The 26,834-nt window shown below is 40.2% G+C and overlaps 1 protein-coding gene across 6 annotated transcripts; it reads right to left on the bottom strand.

The window, feature by feature from the left end:
* Positions 1-1,675: 1,675 nt before the first annotated feature.
* LOC122064135 (probable protein phosphatase 2C 26) lies at positions 1,676-19,796 on the bottom strand. 6 transcript variants are annotated; one of them, XR_006135599.1, is made up of 12 exons: positions 19,529-19,794; positions 18,328-18,379; positions 18,081-18,160; positions 17,894-17,975; positions 17,636-17,706; positions 17,414-17,493; positions 17,247-17,344; positions 7,021-7,149; positions 2,451-2,574; positions 2,277-2,354; positions 2,108-2,156; positions 1,676-1,875 (listed from the first exon to the last, which is right to left on the bottom strand). XR_006135599.1 is itself a non-coding variant. In XM_042627843.1 (12 exons), exons 1-12 carry the CDS (start codon positions 19,669-19,671, stop codon positions 1,823-1,825), a joined length of 1,044 nt encoding a protein of 347 aa, XP_042483777.1. In that variant the 5' UTR covers positions 19,672-19,788; the 3' UTR covers positions 1,676-1,822. The 6 variants fall into 6 exon arrangements, 2 of the variants coding, with proteins under 2 accessions (XP_042483777.1, XP_042483778.1); XM_042627843.1 differs by having other exon boundaries at positions 2,277-2,359; positions 19,529-19,788; XR_006135602.1 differs by lacking the exon at positions 7,021-7,149 and having other exon boundaries at positions 19,529-19,760.
* Positions 19,797-26,834: the final 7,038 nt, after the last annotated feature.

Raw genomic sequence — 26,834 nt, forward strand, 5'->3', positions numbered from 1 at the left:
ATTAATCACCTTTCCTTTTCCTGAATACTCACATATCAGTTGGAGCACACAAATGTCTAATATTTTAAAGTATACGATATGGAGTGTAATAGATTCAAGGGTTTACTTAAATCCTTGAATGGGAGGATATCTTTAACTAGCGATTTGTGGACATTTGTTACTAATGATAGATATATTTCTTTGATTGCCCATAATATTGATAAAGACTAGGTTGTGCATAAAAAATTGTTGCGATTTTTTATAATGCTACCTCCACATTCTGGTAGATATATCTCATAAATGGTTTCAAAAATTTTGTCCCAATGATGTATTGAAGAAAAATGTTTTTCAATAACTTTAGGCAATGCTAGTGAAAATACTTCTTTTGTTGAATTCTTGAAAAGTCTGAATTTGAAAAAATCTCTTTTATGTGATGATGCTTTCTTTCACAATCGTTATTGTGTACATATCTTAAATCTCATTGTACAAGATGGATTGAAATGCATAGATGGATCTATGTTATTGATTCGTGCTAACATTGGTTATGTGAAAGCATCCCAAGCAAGAAAGGTGAGCTTTTTGGAATGTTGTGAGCAAGTGGGAATAGTAAATAATAAGGGTTTGCATGCCGATATTTGTACGAGGTGAAACTCAACCTATCACATGCTTGGGTCTACCTTATTTTATAAAAGAGGATTTGAGCAGCTTTAGTTGATAGAACCCCATTATAAGACTTGTCCCGATTCTAAACAACGGTCAATGCATAGGGTTTGCATCCACAAGCAATCAACATCCTTTTTGTTGTGTGTTCATCATCCCACAAGCTAACCCTAATCTTGTTCCTTTTTACAGTTTTCGATGACCGCAAATAAGTCATCTTTGGCTTCGAGTCACGCTCCACTTCTTCCTTGCTTGTGTGTGAGACCCTTTCATATTTCTCGAATAGATGGACATGGAAAGTTGCTTATGCAGAGATTTAGATTGTACTCTTTGCCATGAAGAGCTTTGCTTCCCAGTTTGACTAAATTTTTGGGTTCCGTCCTAGCTCGGTTGTACTTGATCCTGGTTCTTTGGGATCAAGCTGATTTCACTGATATGCTTCCCCTTGCACCACCACCCACCAAAAAACAGTAGTTATTAATCTATTGAACAGTGTAATCCTTTTTATGACACCTGGGTAAAGGAGTTGAATTTTATAAGAAGACGAGGTGGACAACTTGTCCACAAAATTTGACTGCCAGCAAGAGCATCCATTGGGCTTGGCAGATAAGTCAACAGCACTGATTGGTTCTTGGGATCCTGACTCCTGAGTGCCAAGTACCATCTCCCTACATTTAATTCTTCTTGCACCATGTTAATCACAGGTTTGAAATTTGAAAATGCAAAATAAAGGGTAAGGCTATGTAAAATCTGTCCCTTCCAGACCTTGCAGCAGTAAGATCCTCGTGACGTGGTACTCTATAATTTCTTTTCTTCAGCCCCTTTTATCCCTAGGCTTTTTGCTTGGGTGATAGGGTTGGGGATGGGGATGGGAGACCACCTCAATGTTTCCCTGAACCTGAAAGTTACACACTTGGGTGCCCAGCTGAAGTGCCCCCTTTCTTGCTCCCTCTCCCTAGGGCCCCAATGGGCGTCCAATCCCCATCCGGGCCACCATTGTGGTGGTGCCCACCTTGGCACCAAAAAAATAAAAACATTAAGAACCCCTTCTGCATGATAACCTTATAAAAACAAATGGTATCGTGAACAATGAACAATTAGCACTTGCACACCTATCATGGATTCTATGAAATATTTTTAGCAGATTGCTATCTGTTGCGACTTGTTAAGAACAACAAACGTTTCATGAGCTTGTAACTTGACCCACAATGACCGTTATGTCATCCAGTTTTCCACCTGCCAGAAAAAGAAAAAAAAAAAGTCCTTAGGTCTTGACATCAGGAAAGTAAAAAGGCCATTACTCAGTGTGACGTCCAGGAAAGAGTGAGTTGAATCAGTCTGCCACCCTCAAGATTCGGACCCTGGGCATTTACCCTGGCAGCCTGAACCTTTTTCCATTGCTCTGAGCAATGGTCCCTGGGAAAAGACACAAGTACAACCCTAAAAAGAGCTTTACTAGGAGTCATGCCTGTTAGCTTCCTTCCGAGAATTTTCTTCCACCATGGTACATCATACCCCTGTGAAGGAATGCTCATCTGTAAGCCTTAACTTTATACCAAATAAAAGGGTGCCAGTGACATGGTGTTTGCCCTGAAAGAAAATGTGGATGCTGGAAATGGATTGTTTGAGTGACATACTCTGTTTCTGGCCTCCAATGAGTAGGGTGAATCAAAACTGGGATCCCTCGAATGATTGCTCGCAAGATAAGCCAATGCCTTTGCTATGGTTGAGGTTGAAACCATATCAGTATAACAGGGAAATAAAATACCCTTGACTAATACTGGAAGGAAGAATGAGTGAGGAAACACTACCAGCTTCTACTACATCACTGAATCTCAAGATTGTTGAAATGATTTCATTGTCGAAAACATTATCAAACAGCCCATCTGAGCCCATAACTATTGTGTCTCCCTCAATCAATTCCAAAGTGCAAACCTATGTCAGGAAGATGGTACAATATTTTCATCAAAAAAAGAGTACAGAGGAAATTTTGCCAGCATTCATGACAACACTAAACAGGACAGTCACTGCTCATAAAAATTATGAAATGGGCATTATGCAATACTCGATTCAAATTAGAACCTCGGAAGTAGTCTCGTATGGAAACATGATGCAGATCAGAGTACTCCTTGAAGTACCAACACAAGAGAACGAAGACCAAACCAGTACCATAGCTTGCGTCTGGTTTTGACAACTTTGGGCCAGCTTTCACTGGCTTGGAGTTCAGTTCTGGTTCACCTAAAGAACCAGGTCGTGGGGTTTAACTGAGATTATCCCACTCTTTCCTCTTACTCTCATCTCTCATCCTTGCATCTCTTCCTTCCTCATCTCTCATCCCTTGCAGTTCAAGCTTTCACTAGCTTGCAGTTGGGATAAGGTTGAGTTTGTTGTTGTCGTCTTTTATTATTTTATTGCTTATTTATTTCCTTGTAAAGATTGGAATCTTCATATTAATTCCAAGTTAGAAGTCTACTATCGAGAGTCCAGGTAATGTAGGACTAGGTTTGACAAGCCAGACTAGACCCAAAACTGCAGGAAAGTTAAACCAAAGAACAACCAATAACCACCCAATAGTAAACAGCAACAACAGTCCAAACTAATCAGTCAACAGTCCTTGAAAACCAGAATGCAAATCTGGACTGCAGGTTAAGACACCCCACAGTCAACTCTAACCACTTCAGGAAGATTCAACAGCAGAATAATAAGAAGCAGAGAACAATTCAGTTTACTAAATAGAAGGTCCAATCCCTCAGGAAATCAAAGCAGCAATCAACAGTAGCAGTAACACAAATCAAACAACAATTTCTGGGCAGAAAACACCATCAGCCAGCAGTGAAGAAAACTCAGAAACAAACAAACCCATGGTCTGATCAGCACCAAACTTGGGTCGAGTCCTCTTCTGAAGGATCCTAACAATCAACCAAAATTACAAGGCCATTGGGTGGCAAGAACTCCAAAACAAAATGGGGTCGACAGAATAGAAAACAGAGATTCAAAACCCAGAAAAATTATGCAGAAGGTTTAGTTACTTACCTGCTCTGCTGGAGAAAGAGAACCCAATAAAGAAAACCAGAAACAATAACAACCCACTCGGAATTCTCTCCACAGAGTGTTGATTGGATCATACACCAATCCCTAGGCCTTGATCAAACACAATGAGCAGCCATAGTAGCTAGCGGCAGCAGCAACGAGAGTTTTTTTTTTTGTTCAACATAAATAGTGGGCTGTAGTGTGCCCTCCTCTTTATTTATAATAATGATGAGGTATTGCTTACAAAGTAGAAACTTAAAAGCTTCTAAATATTGACTTTCTAAACTACTAACATGTAGTTACTAAAACTGGAAAGTAAAATCTAATGAAATTAAAAACTAACTTAAGACAGGAATTAGAAACTAATTTAGGACTGAAAAATAGAAACTAGATCAGAACTAATTAAGTAATTATCAATCCCATCAGTAGCCCCAAATCGTGGGCTATCTTGGACCAGATCTGGTCGACCCATTCAGCCACTTGGGTCGACCCTCTTGTACCTCCTGGTGTAGACTCTTGGTACTGCATCACCAAGTCTGATTAGAAAGTATCCTATACAGTTGTGAGGTACAAATTCCTGGTCTATTTTGGTTTTTCGTTTAATACTGTCAAGTTATGAATCTATTTAATGTAGACTAGGGTAAGGAGTCTAACCAAGTCTCAACTGCAGGAACTTTTAAGCAAAGAACAACCATAAATAGCCTAAATAGCAGCACAATAGATCAGAATTGAAGGACCAAATTGGATGAACCAGCAAGCTATTGATGTCAGTGGTTAGGTATTCTCAGATCAAATTAGTAATCTGATGAGTCAGGCTTAATAGGGTTTGACACAAGTCTCTAACAGTCCACCCAACATGAACAAAACCATGGTAAATCATAGAAATCAGAATAGAACAGATCTGAAATCTGGGTTGATTTCGCTACAGGACAGAATTGAGAGTGATTGATTCTAATACCTGTAGAGCTTGGACAGATCTGTAGTACCTTGGATACTTGAGGGAGGAAGAAGAAGAAAACACTTGTAGTAGATCCTCCTAGGCTTCCCACCGCAAAGAGTCGAATGGATCAAACACCACTCCCTTCCACTGTGATCAAACACAGAGCAGTCTCAGCAGAGACATAGCAGCAAGCTTCTTTTTTTTTCATTCATAAATCGTTCTAGGCTTTTAGGAGCCTCCTCTTCTTTATTTATAATGTTAATGGGGGGAGGGAATTACAAAATAGAAAGTTCTTCAAAAATGAAACCAAATATTCTCCTAATACAATAGTTACTAAAAATTGAAATTATAAACTAGTTGAAAAAGGAAACTAACTACTAATGACTTGATTCAATAAATAACTTGACTCCTAAGGAAACAAATATAACTCAAATCAAGCCCAATTAAAAAGGAAACAAATGAAAATGGAAACTAACTAGTAATCCCGTACTCAATCTTAGAGCCCCCCTTTTAGACCCATAAAAGTGGTCTATTACACTCAAAACACATAGAATCAAAGGCCTAACATGTATAGAACCCAACCCTAGGCTTATTTCTAATAAAACAAGCCTATTTTGGTAATTAATCTGTATCAACTCTCCCCATCTTGAAAAAATTTGTCCCCGAATTTTGCAGCGATGAGGGGGAAACAACATGTGAGTAGTAGCTTTGACCATTCCCAAACAAAATTCTGATTGCTTGTAAACTTGTGAAATGTAGTCTTCAAGGCGTGGAGCTTTCTCTTCGAAGAACCATAATGGCATAACAAACTCTGTACGTTCGACCTTTGAATCGATACCAATTGTGAATGTTGTATGCATAGAGTCATCAACGTTGGTAACCTTCTCATCAAGGATTGGAGGAACAAACTCGTCATTCTCATTATGAATCTCAAAGACTTGTTGTGGAGTTCTTTCAATTACTACTTCATCTTCCACATCTTTAGTCTTGTCTACTATGCTCTCTTCAATGTAGAATCCTTCAGTGGAGTCTTCTACCATGGTTTCAATCTTGTCTACTATGCTCTCTTTAACGTAGAACTCTTCAATTGAATCTTCTATCTCTTGACCTTTTATCCTTGAAGCTTCAAGAACTATCTCTTCAATGTGAACCTTGACTTCAAGTTCTTTTGGTTTTAATAGAGGTATCTTCACTTCACATAGAGGAGTTGTGGTTCTTGGGGGTGTTGAAGTGTTAGGTTTAGTGGCTGGAAAATTCTTCTTAACCTCCCTAGCTTGGTAACTAAACCTTCTACCTGGTTGTGCCATAAGTTCCTCTGCTCGAAGAGCCTTGTCAAAGCAATCTCTCATTGTATACACATCAGCAACACCAATTCCCCTATTAATTTCAGCTCGTAATCCTAGTCAAAACTGAGAAAGTAATTGCTTCTCATTCTTCCTAATGCCTGTGCAAGGATAAAGTGCATCAAACTTATTCATATACTCCACCACAGTCATATTTCCTTGACGAAGAGAGTTCAGCTGGTCATGTATACGAACTCTGAAATTACGTGGCAAGTACTTATCAGATAATTCTTGCTTCATCTCTTCCCATGTAGTAGGTTCTCTACCACGGTCCTCCAGTTCATACTCATAGGTTCTCCACCACTCACGAGCTAGTTTCATCTTCCGTTCCTCAGGCAGGTCATAGTAATCAAAATAATCAACCAGAGTAGCTACCCAATCATAGAACAATTAGGGGTCATGTCTCCCATCAAACTCCTTCAGATCGAGCTTGACTTTCTGTGAATCTCCAGAGTACCTCTGATATGTGGAGCATTCAGTCTCAAAGTAACCCCTTACATATTCTTCAAAAGTAGGTTGCACTACATGAATCCTCTGTGGTCCTCTCAAATTAAGGTTAGGTCTCATGTTAGCCAACTAAGAAACTGAGTTCATAGGGGCTTCCACTTTAGGTGGTACATGAGTACCATGTGTAGGTTGTTGAGTCTCCATAGCCAACACATTTTTGCTAAGAGCTGCTGTTCAGCCTTTAGTTCAGCTCTCATATTATGTATCAATTCCATAATAGAAGCTAGGGTGGGGGTGTTGTTCTCAGCCATGCTCTGATACCACTTAATGTGGACTAGGGTAGGGAGTCTAACCAAGTCTCAACTGCAGGAACTTTTAATCAAAGAACAACCATGAATAACCTAAATAGCAGCACAATAGATCAGAATTGAAGGACCAGATTGGATGAACCAGCAAGCTATCGATGAGTCAGGCTTAATAGGGTTTGACACAAGTCTCTAACAGTCCACCCAACATGAACAAAACCATGGTAAATCATAGAAATCAGAATAGAACAGAACAGATCTGAAATCTGGGTTGATTTCGCTACAGGACAGAATTGAGAGTGATTGATTCTAATACCTGTAGAGCTTTGACAGATCTGTAGTACCTTGGATACTTGAGGGAGAAAGAAGAAGAAAACACTTGTAGTAGATCCTCCCGAGCTTCCCACCGCAAGGAGTCGAATGGATCAAACACCACTCCCTTCCACTGTGATCAAACACACAGCAATCTCAGCAGAGACATAGCAACAAGCTTCTTTTTTTTTTCATTCATAAATCGTTCTAGGCTTTTAGGAGCCTCCTCTTCCTTATTTATAATGTTAATGGGGAGAGGGAATTACAAAATAGAAGGTTCCTCAAAAAGAAAACCAAATATTCTCCTAATACAATAGTTACTAAAAACTGAAATTAGAAACTAGTTGAAAAAGGAAACTAACTACTAATGACTTTATTCAATTAATAACTTGACTCCTAAGGAAACAAATATAACTCAAATCAAGCGCAATTAAAAAGGAAACTAATGAAAATGGAAACTAACTAGCAATCCCGTACTCAATCTTAAAGCCCCCCTTTTAGACCCATAAAAGTAGTCTATTACACTCAAAACACATGGGATCAAAGGCCTAACATGTATAGAACCCAACCCTAGGCTTATTCCTAATAAAACAAGCTTATTTTGGTAATTAATATGCATCACTATTGGATGATTGAATTTCCTTGAGCCAATATTACTAAATAGTAAATGCAAACTGTAAATAAAGAAAAAAAGTAGTAAAGTAAATAGTAAATGTAGATTGCAACTAAAGAAGGAAAGAAAAACAAATCTTTTTTCTTCATTGAAAGGTTGATTATCAACCAATTAGGCAATAACCCAAGGATGAGGAAAAGGAAGAGTATAGATTTCAACCATATCAAATGTATAAAAGTAAAAATGGTAAAATACTAATAAGAGATGAGAACATTAAGGAAAGATGAAAAGTTTATTTCTACAGCCTACTAAATGAAGACATTTCGAGTAATAGTGTCTTGGAAGGCTGCATTACCCATTAAGACACCACATGCCGTAGATATTGTTGCATATTGGTTCTCCTTGTAGGAAACCTTGGCCACCTGTTAGTGATGACTGATGAGGTCATCAGAGGTGATGACATGGTAGCATGCGATCACTCATATGGCGTGGCAATGACGAGTGGTGTATTAGACGTTGCATGAGCAAAATGGGTGCGGCAGTGGTGTTTGTTACCCATTTCCATGTTAGGTCTTGACAATTTTGGCCTATTTATGTTCGGGGGCATTTTGGTCATTCAAAATGAATTTTTTGGCAATTGGTCCCTCCTAGAAAGTTGTAGAGTGTTGCACTCTTTCCAACGCATCCAGAATCATCTCAATCCAATGTCGAATAGGAGAATTATGGCTAGTTCAAGGTTCAGAGGCATTTTGGTCATTTTATATAGCTGAGTCTAAAGTTGTGTTGTTCTGGAGGATTGTAGTTCTCTGAGTCATGAACACAACACAGCTTGTTTCAGAGCGATCCGAGGTTGTATGAAGAAGATACGATGATTCTCGTGCAGCCAGTCCATAAATTAACAAAAACCACATTTGAGAAGCTCTCGGTGTTCATTTTGGTCTATAGGGGTCGATCAATAATTACTAAAGTCACATGGGCTTATTTTGAAATTGTCAGAAGTTCGGTTAAATCCTAACAGGCGCTTTAGATTGAATCCATATAGTTTGGGGAGTTTTTTGGAAGGGTTTATATAACGCGAGGTACTTTGTGTTATTTTATGAAATCAAATGGATTCCAAATTGACATTTCATAAGAGATGACGTCTCTCATTCCAGATCCACGATGCAAGCATCTTTGCAGTGACAATGGCTGAGTAGATTCTTGTGCGCTCCAACTGGTTGGTCATGTGTATAAAGCGGCCACGCATTGTGTTATATAATAACATCCGAGCTCGCATGTTTTGCATATGCATCAAGCACGACCTGGAGATTCCCAAAGTCAAGCTCACGTTGGTCGCATGCTCGTTTGACAAACTAATTCAAATCCAAAGACCTAAATTATTTCCCACTAAAACACTTTGATCGGACGGCTATCCATCACTCTGCATGCCTAAACCAATGAGAAGTAGAAATGTCGACTAGTGTTGTCTGAATCGGTCAACACCACGCGTCTTTACCAAGCACGCTTTGCGCTGAGACCCTTACAGATTGTGCAATCAATAGTTAACCCACATTTTTTAAGATTTTGATCCAACGGCCCATGGCTATGCCACCATGGACCCTATAGACCTCATGGTCCTTAGATTTCAATCCATCACTCCGGATTCCATGCGATCCAAAGGCTCAGATCGAGCCCGCCTCTCAAGAACCGATTTGACAACACATCTACACCTTGTGATTCCATGTTGCGTAGGTGCACCAAAGAAACCCCTAAGATTCCATTTTGAGGTATATTATTGGCCCATTTTGAAAATGCATTACCTTCCTCATTTACGTCCGATTTATCTAATTCAAGTCGCAATGTCTTTAGCTTGGTGAGTACTGCCTTCCTAGACCAAGAAACCAAAGTGAAGAGCTAAGGAAGAAGGAGAATAATGTGAATGGTAAATTTAAGCTTTCAAAACACCATTCCACTTAAGGTACCTACTGTTTGGGTTTAAGTGGAGGTGTGTGCCATTGTTGAGGATTTTTTAAGGAAGAAAAAGAAAATAAAGAATGAGAAGGAAGAAGGAAGAAGAGAAGAGAAGGAAAGGAAAATCTAGAGAGAAGTTTTCCCCTTTCCATGAATGCATCAAATGAAGTCTATTAACTTCAAGTGAGGTGTCTTAAAAGCTCCATTAATGGAAGCTCAAGGGAGTTGGTGTGAATATAACTTTTCCCATTAAAGAGAAGATAAAAGAGAAAGGAAAAGAGAGGTTCTTGTGGTCCCCTTTGTGTATTGAAGAAGAAGGGTATGTGCTTGCTTTGATTGCTTCCAACTACCTTAGGTTACTCAAGCTCCACTAAAGAATTTGAAGGGTTAGCTGTTATGTGGTAATGGTGGGTCATTGAAGGCTTGCAAGGTAAGTGCAAGAAAGTAAGGAAAATAAAAGAAAAGAAGAGGGAAGAAGAAGGAGATCCTCCCACTGCCATGGTTATCTCCAGTGAAGCTCTACTGCCTGTACGAGCTTCTCCAGATACTAGAAACAGAGACAGAGCATGGTTGTGGGCATCTCCACACTTTTGCTTATTTCATTTTCTTTTTCTATCCATTGTATGCTAGTCTTAGGGTGTGTTTATGGTTAACACCCTAGACTGGATGTGGTTCATTGTAGGGCATTAAATATAAGCCCATTTGATGATGTATTGGGTGTTCAATTGTATCTGAACACAGGGACCGGTGTTCCTTGGTAACTACTGCTGCCTAAAACTTGTCATGGGTACAAATTCTTAGTTATATGCTACGTAAACATGATAACTAATGTTATCTCTTGTAATTAGCACTACAAGTGCCCTCTCAGTTCTACGCTAGGAAAAATCAGGGTGTAAGTGCTCCTAACTACATTGCAGTTAAAGAAGCGTATTGAGTACGTAAGAAACCTTTACAAGCACTCCTTCGGGGATGTAGGCTTATTGCCGAACCTTAAAAATATGTATTACGGTGTCTCTTTATATTATATGTACTATTTTGGAAGTGCTTAAGGGTTGCAAGATGAGTGTGCACACCTGGAAGTGTATATGAAAAGAGGTTAGGTGTGTGCACGATTGTGTGTGCATCAGTTAGACAGTTACCGTGCCAATAGTGATTGCCTTGTCAGCATGTACGGCTAGAAAAAGAATAGAATTTGATACACTGATTCACCCCACCTCTCAATGTCAGCCGGGACTCAACAGATATATACAAAAATTAAAGTTCCTGAAGTAAGAAAATCTTTGAGGATGAAATTAGGTAATGCCCCAGGTCTAGATGGGATCCCAATAAAAGTGAGGAAGAGCTCAGAAATCTGTGGTTTATTTAGCTCACCAAGCTATTTAATAAGGTTATGAGCTCGAGGAAAAGGCCAGATTAATGGAAAAGCATTGTGGTTCCGATTTATAAAAATCAAGGTGATATTTAAAGCAACAATAACTATAGAGGTATTAAGCTAATGATTTATACAATGAAATTATGGAAGAAAGTCATTGAAACTCACCTAAAACAATAAACTACTATTATGGAGAACCAATTTTGCTTTATGCCAAGAAGATCCATGAGCTATTTACTTACTTAGGAGACTTATGTAAAGATTTAGAGACAGTGAAGTGTTTCAAGTATATATGTGGACATAGTTAAAAATATGTATAATAGTATGGTGACAAGTGTAAGAACTGTGGGGGATCAAGGTAGTGAATTCTCAATTACAATTGAATTACATTAAGGATCAACTTTAAGCCTTTATTTGTTTGGAGGATCTAATTAGAGATATTCAAGAATAGGTTCCTTGGTGTATGCTTTTTGTTAATGATATTGTTTTGTTGGAAGACATAAAAGCAGGGAGTAACACCAAGTTGGAGTAATAGAAATTAACCTTGGAATCAAAATCTTTTGAGATAAGAGATCAAAAATGGAATATATGGTGTGTAACTTTAGTTAGCACTATGTCACGGCCTTAGACCTTTCTAAGCAACCGCGCCGGCACTTAGCACTCCCACTAGCACTAAGTCAGCCTAACCACCCTCCTTAAGGGATTTGGGAAGAGAAGAAGTGAACACAAGAATGAGTTTGAGAAGAATAAACTTGTATTGCACTAGAGAACTCTTAAGTACAAAGCTTGAGAACTCACTTGCTTGGTTGAACACTCTTGGTTGGTCCTTGGTGAGTGCCTTTGCCAAGTGAGGCAACACCTATTTATAGGCACCTCAAGTTACAATGGATGGTTAAGATATTTACAAATGTCCTCCATCCAATGGTTGGGGAGGAAACTAGAAGCTTCCCACCTCCTTAGTGGAGAATTCTAGAAATCTCTCCCAAAATATCTCTTATAAATATCTTCTATAAATAAAATATCTAGAGTTACTACACCTTTGTAGAAAACTCTAGAACTTGGACCTTACTTAGCCCATTGGCCTAAGTCCATGGGTTTGGTGGGCTAGGCCCGTGGGCCTATGTTGGGCAGGTCGTGACACTCTCCCCCACCTAAATTTGTGATGCCCTCGTCACAACCTCCTTGTGGTACTTTTATTCACGAGCCATCTTATCATTGCCAGTTGTCTCCCATCTCGTTTGTTCTCTGGTCGCCCCTTCCACTTGACTAAATACTCCATATAAGGAGGTACTTTGTGTCTTTGGATGATTGGATCAGCAACCAAATTAGCCTCCCTCTTGAAATGAGCAATGCCTATTGGGGCTTTTGTTGTAGTCACATAACTTGAGCCTCCTACAACGTCGTCTGGTTGTCTCCGTCCTCTTGTTTGCATCTTCCTCTTCTTGGCATGGAGCAAGCCATCTTGCTCCCAAATTCTCCTCGTCTTGCCCTCCCGTGCAAGGGCAAGTAAGCACCTAGCCCCTGGATGGTGTTGGAGAACTCCTTTTGTCCCAAGGTTCATCTCGACCCCTCGAGCATCAGTTAATGGGATGATCCTGGGAGTTAACGTCCTTGAGCCACATAGTTGTCACATGCTCAACACCCTCTTTCGCCCTGATGTTCATCTTGACCACTCGAGCAACATCATGTATAGGGCATTCTTTGGAGTTGATAGCCTTAGGACACCCTTCCACCTTGGACACCCTTGGTCCAAGTTCCTTTGACTCCTCCGTCAAGGTGAGGTTGTGTGTGGCTCCCGTATCTGCCTTCACCTGTGTGGGCTTCCTATTGATGCACACTTTTGCACATATCAGCCCTTTTTGAGAGTTAAGGGCTTCGACCCCTGTCTTGCCCCTGGTGGCACCGTGCTGCATTGGTGACCCCATGCAAGGTGGTTCTTCCTCTTGGCCCTCTTCCTCTAATAGGGCACTGAGAGCTTTCCTCCTGAGGCAATCCCAAAACCAATGTAGCTCATCACATAAGAAGCACTTGTCTCTAGGCTTGAACCGATCCCTCTTATCACGTTTGTGCCTTGGTGCTTCTCCTTTAGACATGTCAATGGAGGTAGTGGCTTCCCTCGCCGCTATCCTCCTCGTAGCCCAACCTTCCCATACTTCTTCTCCAATACGAGCTTTCACCTTGTCCAACGCCTTGCACACTTGAGCCTTCAAGGTGGCAACCATCTCCTCTTGGTTACTTACTATGGTGTTGAGAGCACCTTGTAGGGACCCCTTGAGCTCCCCCATCTGGCCATCAAACTCCTCCCTAAGCTCCATATGGCCTTTGAGCTCCTCCCCACTTTGCTCTGCAACACCGAGGCACCCCTTTGCCTCGACCAATACTTGCTCCCCTAGAGCTAATCGAGGCTCCATAGCAATGCCAACGTCGACGGACTTGCCTTCACCCTGTCTTTACTTACTTGTGTAGGTGTTGGTCTCTATTCCACAGTGTTAGCTCGCTTGTCTCTTATCCCACAAGCTTGGCTTCCTCGCAACCGAAGCTCTGATACCACAACTGTCACGGCCTTAGACCTTTCTAAGCAACCGCGCCGGCACTTAGCACTCCCACTAGCACTAAGTCAGCCTAACCACCCTCCTTAAGGGATTTGGGAAGAAAAGAAGTGAACACAAGAGTGAGTTTGAGAAGAATAAACTTGTATTGCACTAGAGAACTCTTAAGTACAAGGCTTGAGAACTCACTTGCTTGGTTGAACACTCTTGGTTGGTCCTTGGTGAGTGCCTTTGCCAAATGAGGCAACACCTATTTATAGGCACCTCAAGTTACAATGGATGGTTAAGATATTTACAAATGTCCTCCATCCAATGGTTGGGGAGGAAACTAGAAGCTTCCCACCTCCTTAGTGGAGAATTCTAGAAATATCTCCTAAAATATCTTCTATAAATAAAATATCTAGAGTTACTACACCTTTGTAGAAAACTCTAAAACTTGGACCTTACTTAGCCCATTGGCCTAAGTCCATGGGTTTGGTGGGCTAGGCCCGTGGGCCTATGTTGGGCAGGTCGTGACAACTAGGACAGATAATGAGGTGGTTAAAAATTGTTGAGAGGGAGATTCCGCAAAGTGATTATTTAGGATTATATAGAGGATAATGTTTCACAGAGAATTAAAATATGGTGGACGAAGTAGAGAGGTGCGTTCGGAGAGTCATGTGATCAATGTATTCCTTTAAAACTTAAAAAAGAAAATTTAATAAGACAGACATACACTCGGCTATGATATGTGGTATGGAATGTTAGGCAGTTAAAAAGCATCATATAGATAAACTTAGTGTGGCTAAGATGAGGCTATTAAGATGGATATGTGAAAAAAATAGGAACAATAAAGGAATAAACAAATTTGAGTTTATTTGGGAGTAGCTCCAATACATGATATGCTACATGAAAGTAGTTTGAGGTGGCATGGCCATGTTCAACAAAGCCTGTAAAAACTTCAGTATAGAGGAGTGATTTGATTCCAGATTAAAGGAACTAAAATAGTTGGAGGTAAAAATACTCTGGGAGAAGTGGTGAGGAAAGGCATGCATAACTTAGGCCTTGCATCAAGTATAACCTTGAAAAAAACTGATTAGAGGGTAAGGGTCCATGTAGCCGACCACATGTAGTTGGGATTAGGCTGGGTTGCTGTTGTTGGTAGTGGTGGTGGTTGTGGTGGTGTGGCTCTCACTAAAGTCCATATCTATGTGGATATCAATATATTACTCATCAGACAGTGATTATAAATAGAAATGGTTTGAATGAAATTATAAAAATATGTATGTTGTACAAGTTTTGATTTTTCTTTATATACTTTGTTAACATATGAATCTATTGCCTGATAAACTTTCCTAAAGTCAATATGACTCAACCACACTATAATCTATTTAAGTTGTAAGTCTTTTAAGCCTCCCCCACGATTTTACTGTTGATGAATGAATTCGGTTTTTTATAATACTTTTGTGCTTAGCAGGGTAGTCAAGAATTCGTTACCTCATTCCTCCTTTCATAAAAGTAGGTTGGGTGATGGATTATCTTGGTGGTGGACGTAATGCATGTAGGACGCTTTGGCTTAACCGATCTATATGATACGTCAGATAGACAATCGGTACCTTATTATAGTATTTCGTTATAAGCTTGTGACTAATTTTTAGTGGTGCGTCAAGTTGGCTGCAGGAACTTATTATAATTAGTCATAACCCGTCAATCTTTTTGCATGGATCCTTGCACTCGTCCTTGCTTGAAATCTCCATGTAGCCGGCCCCATTAAGTTCGGATAAGGTTTTAGATGTTGTTCAGAATTTCTGTTGTGAAATGCAGCAGGCCCTTGGTGGGATGCCAAGAAGGGTGGTGGGATTCCTGTCAACAATCAAGAGAGAAGTTTGATTCATAGCATTTCTCACTATTAAAAACGAAAAAAGGGCATACCTAGTGCACAAGGCTCCCGTATGTGCAAGGTCCGGGGGGCTAGAACTACCTAGCTTTAGCACGAGAATGTTGAGAGGCTATTTCGACCGCTTGACCACCAGGTTGCAACATTCGCACCTTAACGTTGGACCAAGTGTGCCCCTTCACATTTCTCACTATTCTTCTTCTTTATTCTTCCATCAAACCAGGTCAGTTACTGAACTTTCCTTCTTTTTTTTCTCTTGTGCATACTTTATTGCTTGAATCTGGTTATTGATCTGAAATCATACTGTTCTCTATTCTCTTATGTTCTGTCTGAGATTCTACAACTGATTGGTTTCAAAATCCAATCTTTTCACTGTTTCCAAGAATCCTTCTTCAAGTAGGAATGCTGGATTTCTCTACACTTGAATCTGATTTTCAAATTCTGTTTTCCAATCCTATTGTCGGATTTGATTCTTAGTTTATTCCTGGTTTACAAATTGGATCTTTCCAGAAACTTTTTAGAATTATAGCTCAACTCTGATCTCAGAAAACTCAGTTTAAATTCTATTTTCAAGTTCTGATTTTGGTTTTATTTTCTTCTGTTACAACTGAGTTTCTGTTACTGCTTTTGTCTTGCACTGAATATTCTTTATTGCTGTTCTGAGATTACTATAATTCTGCCAACGATTCCGGTTCTGAAACTTTCCTATCTCAAGTAGGATTCCTCAGTAACTTGGAATCTATCCATTGGTCTACCAGCCTTTAGCCAGATAAGAATTTTTACTGCATTTCACTTAGATCTGGTTCCTTTCCTCTTCTCCTCTGGTTCCTTTGGAATTTTGTAACCTATTGACCTAGGTGACTAGAAATCACTAAGGGTGTTAAGAAATAATGAAGATCAAATAATAGTCGTATCCATAGGTCTACATTGGTGAGGAGGCATTTGGCAGAAATATTTGTCTCTAGGCAGAAATGTAGTTGTGTAATTGTCTCCAAGGTAGAGAAAAGAACAGCAAAAAATGTGATCCATTTTGGTCTCCCAACAAAAGAAGATAAGTGCAGAGAAACATAAGGATCCAATGCAGTTTTATGTAGATTTATGATAAAACTTATATTGATGATGTATCTTTCCAGATTACAATGAAGCAAATGAGCCTCCACCATCAGTATCAGATAACCAACCCATAATAAGGTCTAGATAAAGTGTATCTAACTCCCCTAGGAACAAGCACATTATTGCTTCCTGGGGTCTGCTGGCTGATTTATCCCCCCCCCCCCTCTTTATCCCCTTGGTTCTCTTGTAGCAGCCCTTATTAGGGTGCTTCTCTTTTGTTATATTTTTCTTTGGATTGGCTTGCCTCCACTGAAGGTTCAAGCCCCCTTTCCCCCCCCCCCTTTTTTTCTCCCTTGTATATTATTTTCTCACTTGGTAATGAATTTATTTATTCATCCAAAAAAAAAAAGGTACAGATAAAGTGACTTGGTTGGTAGGAAATCATGCATATTTTTCACATTGAGTAACTCATCCATGATATGGCGGCTTGGTGCAAGACAAAGTCTATGGCAAAAAATGTGAGCTGTTCTATCATATAATTGTGCACTCACTAAGCAAACGAGGAAGGATAAAATATTATTGTCACCTATCCAAAAAAAAAAAAAATTGTCATGGTTTTCCCCTATGTGCTCTGAGCTCTAACTGTGCAATTGCATAGGTATAGGTTGCACCCTGATCTAAAGCAAGAAAACTTGGCATTTTACATATAATTAAAAAAAGGGAAGGGGGGAGGTAAGAGCATTATTAATAACTGGGTAAGCAGAACTAGCAAAGGACATTTCATTACTAATAAATAAGAATGCTAAATATTTTGTACCATTGCATCTAGGTATGTTTGTCCAACCACATCAGAGCTTAACTGGTAAGGACAGTCAAAGTAATGTTCTTGTGGAGATGTTGAGAAAATCTTTTTGCCTGGAACATAAGAAAAGCCATGATTAGTTTCAAGTTTCAAAATTGGAATACAAAATTTCAGGATATCACCTTTCCGAAGAACCCATAGTCCACAATCCCCAACATTGGCAATTTTCAGAATTCCGTTCTTCTCCATCATGGCCACAATTCTATTCAACCCAATGAAAAAGCAAGTAGATAAGAAGATTAGCATATTTGTAAGTATAGGCCGAGATATATTTAATCAAATGTTTCAAATAGATTTGAAATTAACAGGACTTGCTATATCTTGAAAAAGACAATATAACATACACAGTAGCAGAACCCTTGGAGGAGGTGGCAGCATGTGCTTTCCCTAAGAGTAACTGAGGATCATCATTGACCTGACAAATACGAAATGTCATTGATGTTAGTAGCTGTTTAGAGGGGTCACAACTTCTTGACAGTAAAAGCTCTCTCTGACCAAAAAAGCTCTCTCTGACAAATATGTCATTAATCTTAGTAGCAGAGCTATAAGTTGGGATTTCAATACTTTTAGACAGCCCATGCTTGTTAGCTTTATTTCAGTACCTCCTCATCCCCAACAAAATTCAAAGCATTAGCCATCAGCTCTTTGGAGAATAATGCAGGGTCAACATTCTGCTCGGACCACCTGCAAGTGAAGCATAAAACAAATTGTTAAAAAAAATGCATTTAAAACTTTCTAGTATTTTGATTTGGAAAGGGGGAGATGTTTCTGGTACACTGAAGTTTTTACCCAGAAACACCATCAGCAATAGCAAGAACTCCACCATTGTAGCTGCTCACAAAGAAAGCATCTTCCCCACCTTTGTCAATCTTAAGAAAGACCAAGATTCAAAAATGAGATTGCACTTGTCACAAAATCGAGATTTGGTACATGTAAGCATTGAACTCCTTGCATCATCTAAGGTAACATTGACACATATAACTAGTCATTCAAAACTGAAGAGGGTACCGCCAGAGGTTCACAAGGCTTGCACTACCTTGCTGGGATGCGGAATGAGGTGAGTTCCAACACAGAACGAAACCTCCGACCTATGACCACAACAAAATAGATCAACCTGGTTGTTTACAAAAACTGAAGACCTTTAAGAATAAAAAAAAATACAGAGCTGATAGCAGTCAAGATCGACAGCTTAATCAGAACATATCAGGTACTTCAAGATGTTGTTTATTGCCATCCCATGGGAATTAAATATTAACAATTCGAAACATAAGTACAGACCATGGAGGATAATTAACAAGTCAGAGGTATTGCTGACTTGTACAATCATTAAATATTAACAATTCGAAACACAAGTACAGACCAGGGAGGATAATTAACAAGTCAGAGGTATTGCTGACTCGTACAATCCATCTAGTACAAAGAAGTTTCTTGCCAAGAAGAAACAGACTCCACAAAACCTAGCCGATAACAACATTCACCTATATTGATCCAAGCTATGTAAACATTAGATGAAACAACTAAAAGAAGCATTTGCTGTGTAGGTAGAAACTTTATGGGTTTAAATACTGTTGCTCCTCTGGCAGTAATGAAGACTCAGGGACCTACTAAATTCAGTTAATAACGGGTATCCAAGCCTTTGGCATGACTAGTCCCATGGGCCCATACTGACCCCACAACCGCATGAATCGGGTCATTCCGGTGTTGAATGATAACCATTCTACTTTCACTAAAAGCAGTGAAAAGCACTAAACAACCCGTGTGAGTGGCCCGTAGGAGGTAAGAGGAGTCGAACTCAGAACCACACTATCTGAGGGCAGTAATGAAGACCCAGGGACCTACTAAGTTCAGTTAAAATTGGACATAGTTTTTCATCTTATGATTCTACTCTAGGTGCATGACTGCTTCAAACTTTCAGGAAACACTAGGCAAGTATAAACACTTCAGGACATTACCCTTGAGGAAATTGTTTCTATAAAAGAATTGTGTTTTCTCTCAGTTGCGACAATACCATGTTCTGTTGTATTTTTTTGGATCTTTCGAAATAGCATCGCTACAGTTCTTTCACTACGGGTTCCAAATTTTAATGACAAAAACCAATTCTTCAACAATCATTATATTCTTTTTCCCTTTTCTCTTCGTTTTTTGGCTGAACACTTCCTCAATTAATGTCACAACAAATCCGTGGGAAAGAAACTCGATAAAACAGTTTAGAAGTGAGAAGTTGAAGGTCAGCTTACCGAACGGGACTCAACTCCGAGGGAGCACATGAAAGCGATCCCCTCTTATTCAGAATCGAATCGAAGTTAAATGAATCATGAGAGAATGAGAATGAGAGTCCGCGAGAATGAAAAATCGAAGATCTGGAAATGAGAATCGACATTTCCAGCTCCGTAACAGTTCTCTTCTCTCCCTCCCTCTCTCACTCACCCAATGACACAAAAAGAATGACGAAGGGAAAAAGAAAAGGATGATTTTATGTTTGGTGTCGGGGAACTGTGCCACGTCAGTCGGATCTTGCTTCCACAATCCCACCCCAGTGAAACTAAAGCTTAGTTTGGCGGAAAAGAAATGGATAGAAAAGAAAAAACAAAATTCAAAAAAATTGATTTTGATATTTTTTATAAGAAAAAGGTTGGGTAAGCCGCAGATATCAAGTATGCTAGCACTCATTGTGTTTATCTTTCCTTCTTTTCTTTTTCTAAAATGACCCTCATATCCTTCCTGAATGATACTCCATCATGTGATGTTATTGGTGCTATCTGCTAGCATACTTGATATCGATGGCATACCTATCCCTCTCCCTTTTTTATAATAAAGAAGCAAATATCATTAAGTTATAAAATTAAAGGTGTTTAGAGTTAGACATTTCATTAGATTTCCAGGTTTTTTATGCATCACCATAGATGCTAGCATTTTAAATCAAAACATCGCATCATGTGAACGCATCAAACAAAAGTTGACCAATTTGATCAAGTGAGACACTTCAAAAAATAATAAAACATTATTCAAGGCCAATTAATAGATTTTGGATCCAATAGAAGTTTTTGGAATCCTATTGAGTCAATTCAAACTTCCAAAATGCCCAAATCTTGGTCCATCGCTATCTTTAGTCCTTAGAGAAAACTACGAGAAATTACTTTAATGTTTTCTCCTATCATCAAAAAATTAGATGAGATTTGTCACACCCCGCTCCCAGTAATAGTTAGGGATACCAGCAATGTGAGTAAGACAGGTACATTTACCCGTCTGACACCTCTACTAGGATCTCTAATAGCAGTACTTTAACATTCACAATCTCACACACCGAACTAAATAAATTACAGTGAAATCAAAGTATATCATAGCGGATCATAATTTAAAGTGGGGAACCAACTAATGGTATTCTATATATCAATAACCAAGTTATTCTTTTACAAACATCTTAGACTTATAAATAATAAGCCCAAAAAGAATACCAATAATCAATTAAATCAAATAGCAAAAAGGTCAACCATGCATCTCAAGTTGCCGCATATGCACAGTTGTCATAGGCACAGTCCTAATTGTCCTCCTCGGATTCTGGCATCCACCAGTCACCTACACCGTACTTGGGTTCAGAGGAAATCGAGTCACAACCCAATGGCACCACTGTACCTGCATCATCAACTAAAAAACAATATATATGTGGAGTCAGCTTCTAACTAGCTTAGTGAGGGGTGGGGTTCATGCACAATCAACCACATACATATAATAATTCATGATACCATGAATACAGAAATAAACACATAGTCCATGATGTGAATGATGCAATCCATTTGATTATTAAATCACCTAACATATAACTAAGTCAGGTAAATGCTACTACGACACATTAGGTTGTATCCTTGATCCCAGAACTTGCACATCGGTCACCCAACAATACAAAGCCTAGTCATGATTAGGAGCCTGTCAGTTTGGGAATGCAACCATCGCTCACCTCGCAAACCCCTAATAATCCCCTCCTGGTAGTTACGGCACTGGAATCACCATTGGCCACGCCGAACTATTTCTCGCCTTCGGTAACAATCACATCATACCGTGGGTATGACATTCCAGAAAGGTTCATCGAATATACCACCACTGAGTTATCCAACATCTTTATCTTACCCCCTGTTGGTAAGGGGACGTAGTATAGGGAATGTCACCTAACCACAAATATTCTACATGCCTTGCATAATGATACAGTTAATATGGACTACGCGATACTAGAATCACCATCAGTCACAAAGCTTATCTATTTCCATGTATAATCCCAGAGTACACAATATCGGAATCATCATTGGCCACAAAGTATAATCCATGACTATATACCTATCTAGCATACAAGCAATTGAGCATGGGCTACGCCATACCTGAATTACCATCTGCCACAAAGCGTACCCATTTCCAAGTATAGTCCCGGAGTATACGAAATCGAAATCACCATCAGCCACAAAGTGTAATTCGTGACTATATCTAGTCTAATGCACATAATCAATGCATAAATACAACATCCACATGGTAATCACAATACCGGAACCACCTCGGCCACGCCGGATCCGGTCTCACAATCCAACATACGTCACATATCATAATTTCCAATTCCATATCATAAGAATTCAAGAGTAACATGTCATGAGGACCACATATACATTTAGCAATTAAAGAGCATTCAAGATCTCTAACACATGTGAGCAGTTCTAAAAATATGAAACACTCCACAAACTAAAATCAACCATCCCTCACCTCGATTGTGTTTGGTTGAATCGGGTTCCAAGTGTATCAACCGGGTGATTAATTCAATTCTGGTCTCGATGTACGTGGGCATCTTTATCCTAGATACAAAGGTAGCCAAACATCAATGCATGTCAGAAACATAAGAGGGGACCCACAAGGGTTACCCCCAAAGGGCATAAGTTCTGCCAATTTTGGGTTATGACAGCAAGGTCACTAGAAATATGCCACCAAAAATAGGCAAAAATCCACCGAAAATATCAGTCATGTTTCTGGTGGCCTTGGTAGAGGCTTTCTAAGAGCCTGGACTTCACCGAAAATATGCCATCAGAAACAGCCTAGGTTGTTTTCGATGGATTCCCAAAAAGGAACCCATAGATTTAAGGCTTTCTAGCTCGGGCCCGGTTGCCATGTTCTGTTCCACAGAGTTTATAAGGGATCTCCCCACCTCCATTTTGAGCTAAAGAAGTTCCGATTCTACCAAGCCATTTGGGAGATATGACAATCAAAAGGTGAAAACCCTAACTAGGCATTTGGTCACAAGTGTTGCCGGAGCTCACCCAGCTTGGTTTGAACTCGGCAATCACACCGGGGGAGTGAAATGACACTCACCCGAGCTCTGGGAGGTGCCGGGTTCATGTTTCACTTCCTTGCTCAACTATACTAGGTCAAAATGAAGAAACAGAGAGTGGTAGAGGGTGTAGCATCTTCCTTCGGCAAGATTCTGATAGCGGGATGCAAAGCCGGGAGTCAAGGTGAGCTCCTCCTTCTTCTTCTCTTCCCTTTCCTTCATTTCTCTTCTCTTTTTTCCTTCTCCCATGTTTTGGACAAGTGAGAGGTGAGAAATGAACTCACCTCTCCTTTTTATAGTAAGTTATATGCATAGGGCCTGTTGGTTGGTCCTTGTCTGGTCCAAGTAAGTTATTTCGTAATTCGAGACACGTGGGCCCACCTCCTTAGACTCATATGGTGTACAAGTCATGGGGAAGGAGTGGGAGAGTGTGTGGGATCTTACAAAGTTGTTCACAATACAGGTGGTGGGGCCCACGGGTATCGAAACCCAATCAATAGCCAATTAGGCCACCGAAAATATACCATTAGATTCAATCCAAGCTGTTTCCGATGACCTTGTTTCTAGTGGTCAAGGTGGTGTTGTGCCTCAACTGTTTGCTGCCCCCACTTGGTCATTTCACGAGTGATTGCCCTAGGTTATGGTCATGTACTTCCGGCAAATTTAATACATCCTGAGACTTAGGTGCGGGGTATTGGGTCACTTACCATCTAGGGTCGGAAGGCTTGAATCCTCTGTAGTTGGACTGGCATGAAATATACAAGCAAGTGGGGTCATCCCTCCCTTTTTGCAATGGGTTGTTACAAGCCAAAACACGTATTTCACTCCCACCACTAGTCGTGAACCAAGTTCTCATTATCAAATACGATAACATACCTTCCCTACTCATACATAGTCTTATGATACGTGCAAGGGCATGGCTTAGGCATGCGAACCACATCGAATACCAGCTCAATCTAGTCCAACCACCCTGCATTTGATGTTACCCTTGTTGTTATACACCATAAGGCACCCGCATCAACCCTTGTCGGTTCGGACCCTGCATAACCAAACTGAACCAATCAGTCAATAAATCGGGTTTAGGGAGTAGTTCTTTATATTTATCCCCCCTTTTTAAACATTTCTTCTTCGAAATTGAAGTTACCTAGTAGTCCAAATAGATGAGGGTATTTAGCCTAGATTTCATCTTCCTTCTCCTAGGACGCCTCCTCAAAGTGAGTGGTTAGCCCATTGCACCTTTACAAAAGCAATGGAGCGGTTACAAAGGGTTTTTATCTCCGATACAGGATTCTAGCTAGCTGCTCTTTATAAGTCATATTGGTTTCCAAGTATTCTGGTTCCACGGCTAGCACATGTGATTGATCATGGATGTACCGCTTCAACATTGAAACATGGAATACATTATGAACGTTGCTGAGTGAAGGCAAAAGGGCCAGCATGTATGCTATGGAGTCAACCAGTTTCAAAATCTCAAATGGGCCAATATATCTTGAACTCAACTTGCCCTTCCTATGGAAGGGAGATTTTAAGAAATACCTTTTCCCCCACCTGAAACTCAATGTCTTTCTTTGCGGTTGTCTGCATAGCTCTTTTGTCGTGATTGAGCTGCCTTGATCTTCTCCCAAATGACATCAACCTTATCACACGTCATCTGTATCACCTTCGATCCAAGCATACGGCATTCGCCCACATCTTCCCAATATAAGGGTGTCTTGCATCTCTTACCATACAATGCCTCATATGGAGCCACTTCAATTGTGGCCTGATAGCTATTATTAGAAGCAAACTCCATAAGAGGCATGTTTTCCTCACAACTACCACTCATTTCCATCGCACAAGACCTGAGCATATCTTCTAGTATTTGTATGGTCTGTTCGGCCAACCTGTCAATCTATGGATGGAAAGCAGTACTTAGGTCAACCTGTGTTCCCATGGCATTTGGAGGCTCTTCTAGAATTTAGATGTGAACCTTGGGTCTCTGTTTGATACAATACTCACTGGTACCCCATTCAAGCAAACTTTGAGAATACTTTAGCACCTTGCAGTTGATCAAAGAGATCATCTATATGCGGCAACGGATACCGGTTCTTGATGGTTAATTTGTTCAATTCCCAATAGTTGATGCACATACACAGACTCCCATCCTTCTTCCTAACAAATAAAACTAGAGCACCCCAGGGAGAAACACTTAGGCATATAAACCTCTTTTCCAACAAATCTTGCAACTATGTCCGCAACTCTTTCAGCTCAGGTGGTGTCATTTTGTACAGAACTTTAGATGTTGGGCCTACTCTGGGAACCAAATCAATAGTAAACTCCAACTCTTTGTCAGGCGGTAGCCAGGTTAGATCAACCGGAAAGACATCAGAAAACTCCCTAACTTTGAATTCCTCTAATGGTGTGACCTTCACATCCATATCTTGTACTGAAGCTAGGTTGCCCTGGGAAAGATGAGAACCTCTCTAGGTCGCTTTGCCTTATTTTCTTGATACACTAGCTCTTCTCCTTCATCACTTACCACCTTAATTTTTTCTCGATGCACATCACGTTCACCCAGTGAGTTGACAACCAGTCCATGCCTAGTATGACATCAAAATTCTGCATGTTGAATTTGATAAGCTCGACATCCAGCTTCTTCCCACCAATTTCAACTGAACATGGTCCATACACTTCATTTAATTGTGCTACTTTGCCTGTAGGTGTACTAACAATTAACTTACCCACTAGAACCCTGGGTGACATATCAATCTTCCTAGAAAAATTTTTAGATATAAATGAATGTGATTCTCCAGAGTCAAATAATGTATAAGCCAGTATACCCGAGATAGATAGGATACTTGCTACAACATCAGGGCTGGCTTCAACTTCCTCGGCTAATAATGCATGCATCCTTCCTTGGGGTTGGCCCCCTTAAACCAATGCGGGTCTATAAACATGGAGCTGATTCTGTACAACAGTTGGCTTGCATGGACAATCCTTGGCAAAGTGTCCAACTGCGTGCAGATGTAGCAACGGTTTTGGGATGCTTGCACTGGTATTGGGGCTCTCTGTATCTAACATGGTGCAGTTAAAGGACGAGGTGGCCTCAGGGCTGTAGGCACCATACTAGTATTTGGACGGAAAGAGGTGGTACCTGATCCACCAACTGGTCAGGGCATATAACCCGATGATCTATATAGCTACTGATACAATTAACCATAATTATATGGCCCATGAAAAGTCTTACTTGGGTTGCCTGAATCCGCATAAAGTTTAGACCTCTTCTAGAGCCCTAGTGTAATGGAAGACTCTCCCTTCTACTTGTCCTCCATAGCCTTGGCCTTCTGCACTATCTGGGCATAATCTATCAAATCTATGGCCCCCAGTACCGAACCAATAGATACCTTCAATCCCTTCAAAAACTTCTTAGCCTTTTCCTCAGATGATTTCATGTGTGGAGGAGCAAAATAAAATAAGTCCTCAATTTGTTGTTGGTACTCAAGGACGGACTTATTCCCCTGAGTCAATGCCATAAACTCTGCTTCCTTTTGGTCTTTGAAGCTGTTGGGATAGTAATTTGACAAAAACAATTCCTTGAATTGTTCCCAAGTTGGTTCAGGGTGGTGCCGTCAAGATGAGCTTGGAAGCTTTCCACCATGAGTTAGCTTCATTCTTCAACTACAATCCTGCACAGATGAGTTTCTGAGCCTCTATACATTCCACCATCTCAAATATTTTCTCCATCTCTTAGATTCATCGATCCAGCTCTAAGGGGTCACTACCCACCTTAGTGAAGATAGGTGGCAAGTGCTTCTTAAAAGATTCCACTACCTTTGTAGTAATAGTTGCTAGTGGGTAATAAGGTGGATAAACCGGATAGTATGGATAAGGTGGTGGCATCATATATGGAGGAGTGCCAAACGGTGGGAACCGTGGTGTCACCACGAGAGGTGTGTTTCCTGGTGGGTCTTGTGGTGGTACCCTAAGAGATGTACCCACCGGTTGAGCTCCTGTAACTGGTACAATAGGCGAATCTTACGAAAAGGTCACCACAAGGGGATGCTGACCCATTTGCATAGGGTTCAATAATTAATGCACAACATTCATAAAAGTTTACTGTTGCTGGAGTAATTGCTACTGAAATGCTTATTACGGCTGTTAGAAAAGAGCCGCAACATCATTTGGAGTGATAATGGGAGGAGGATCCAGGATTTCGTTCATAGGTGGGTCCTCTAATATCTCTTCTTGCCTAGGGCCCACCC

The sequence above is a fragment of the Macadamia integrifolia genome, unplaced genomic scaffold (genome assembly GCF_013358625.1).
Source record: "Macadamia integrifolia cultivar HAES 741 unplaced genomic scaffold, SCU_Mint_v3 scaffold1542, whole genome shotgun sequence".
Taxonomy (NCBI): domain Eukaryota; kingdom Viridiplantae; phylum Streptophyta; class Magnoliopsida; order Proteales; family Proteaceae; genus Macadamia; species Macadamia integrifolia.

Bases quoted from the DNA above. Each gene is read 5' to 3' on its own strand.
- LOC122064135 (XM_042627843.1), bottom strand. From the start codon at position 19,671: ATGTCGATTCTCATTTCCAGATCTTCGATTTTTCATTCTCGCGGACTC. The intron at 18,161-18,327 runs GTAGTGCAAGCC...GTCTTTCTTAAG, and splicing joins TCATTCCGCATCCCAGCAAG to ATTGACAAAGGTGGGGAAGA. The intron at 17,494-17,635 runs GTATGTTATATT...TGGGTTGAATAG, and splicing joins TCCAAGGGTTCTGCTACTGT to AATTGTGGCCATGATGGAGA.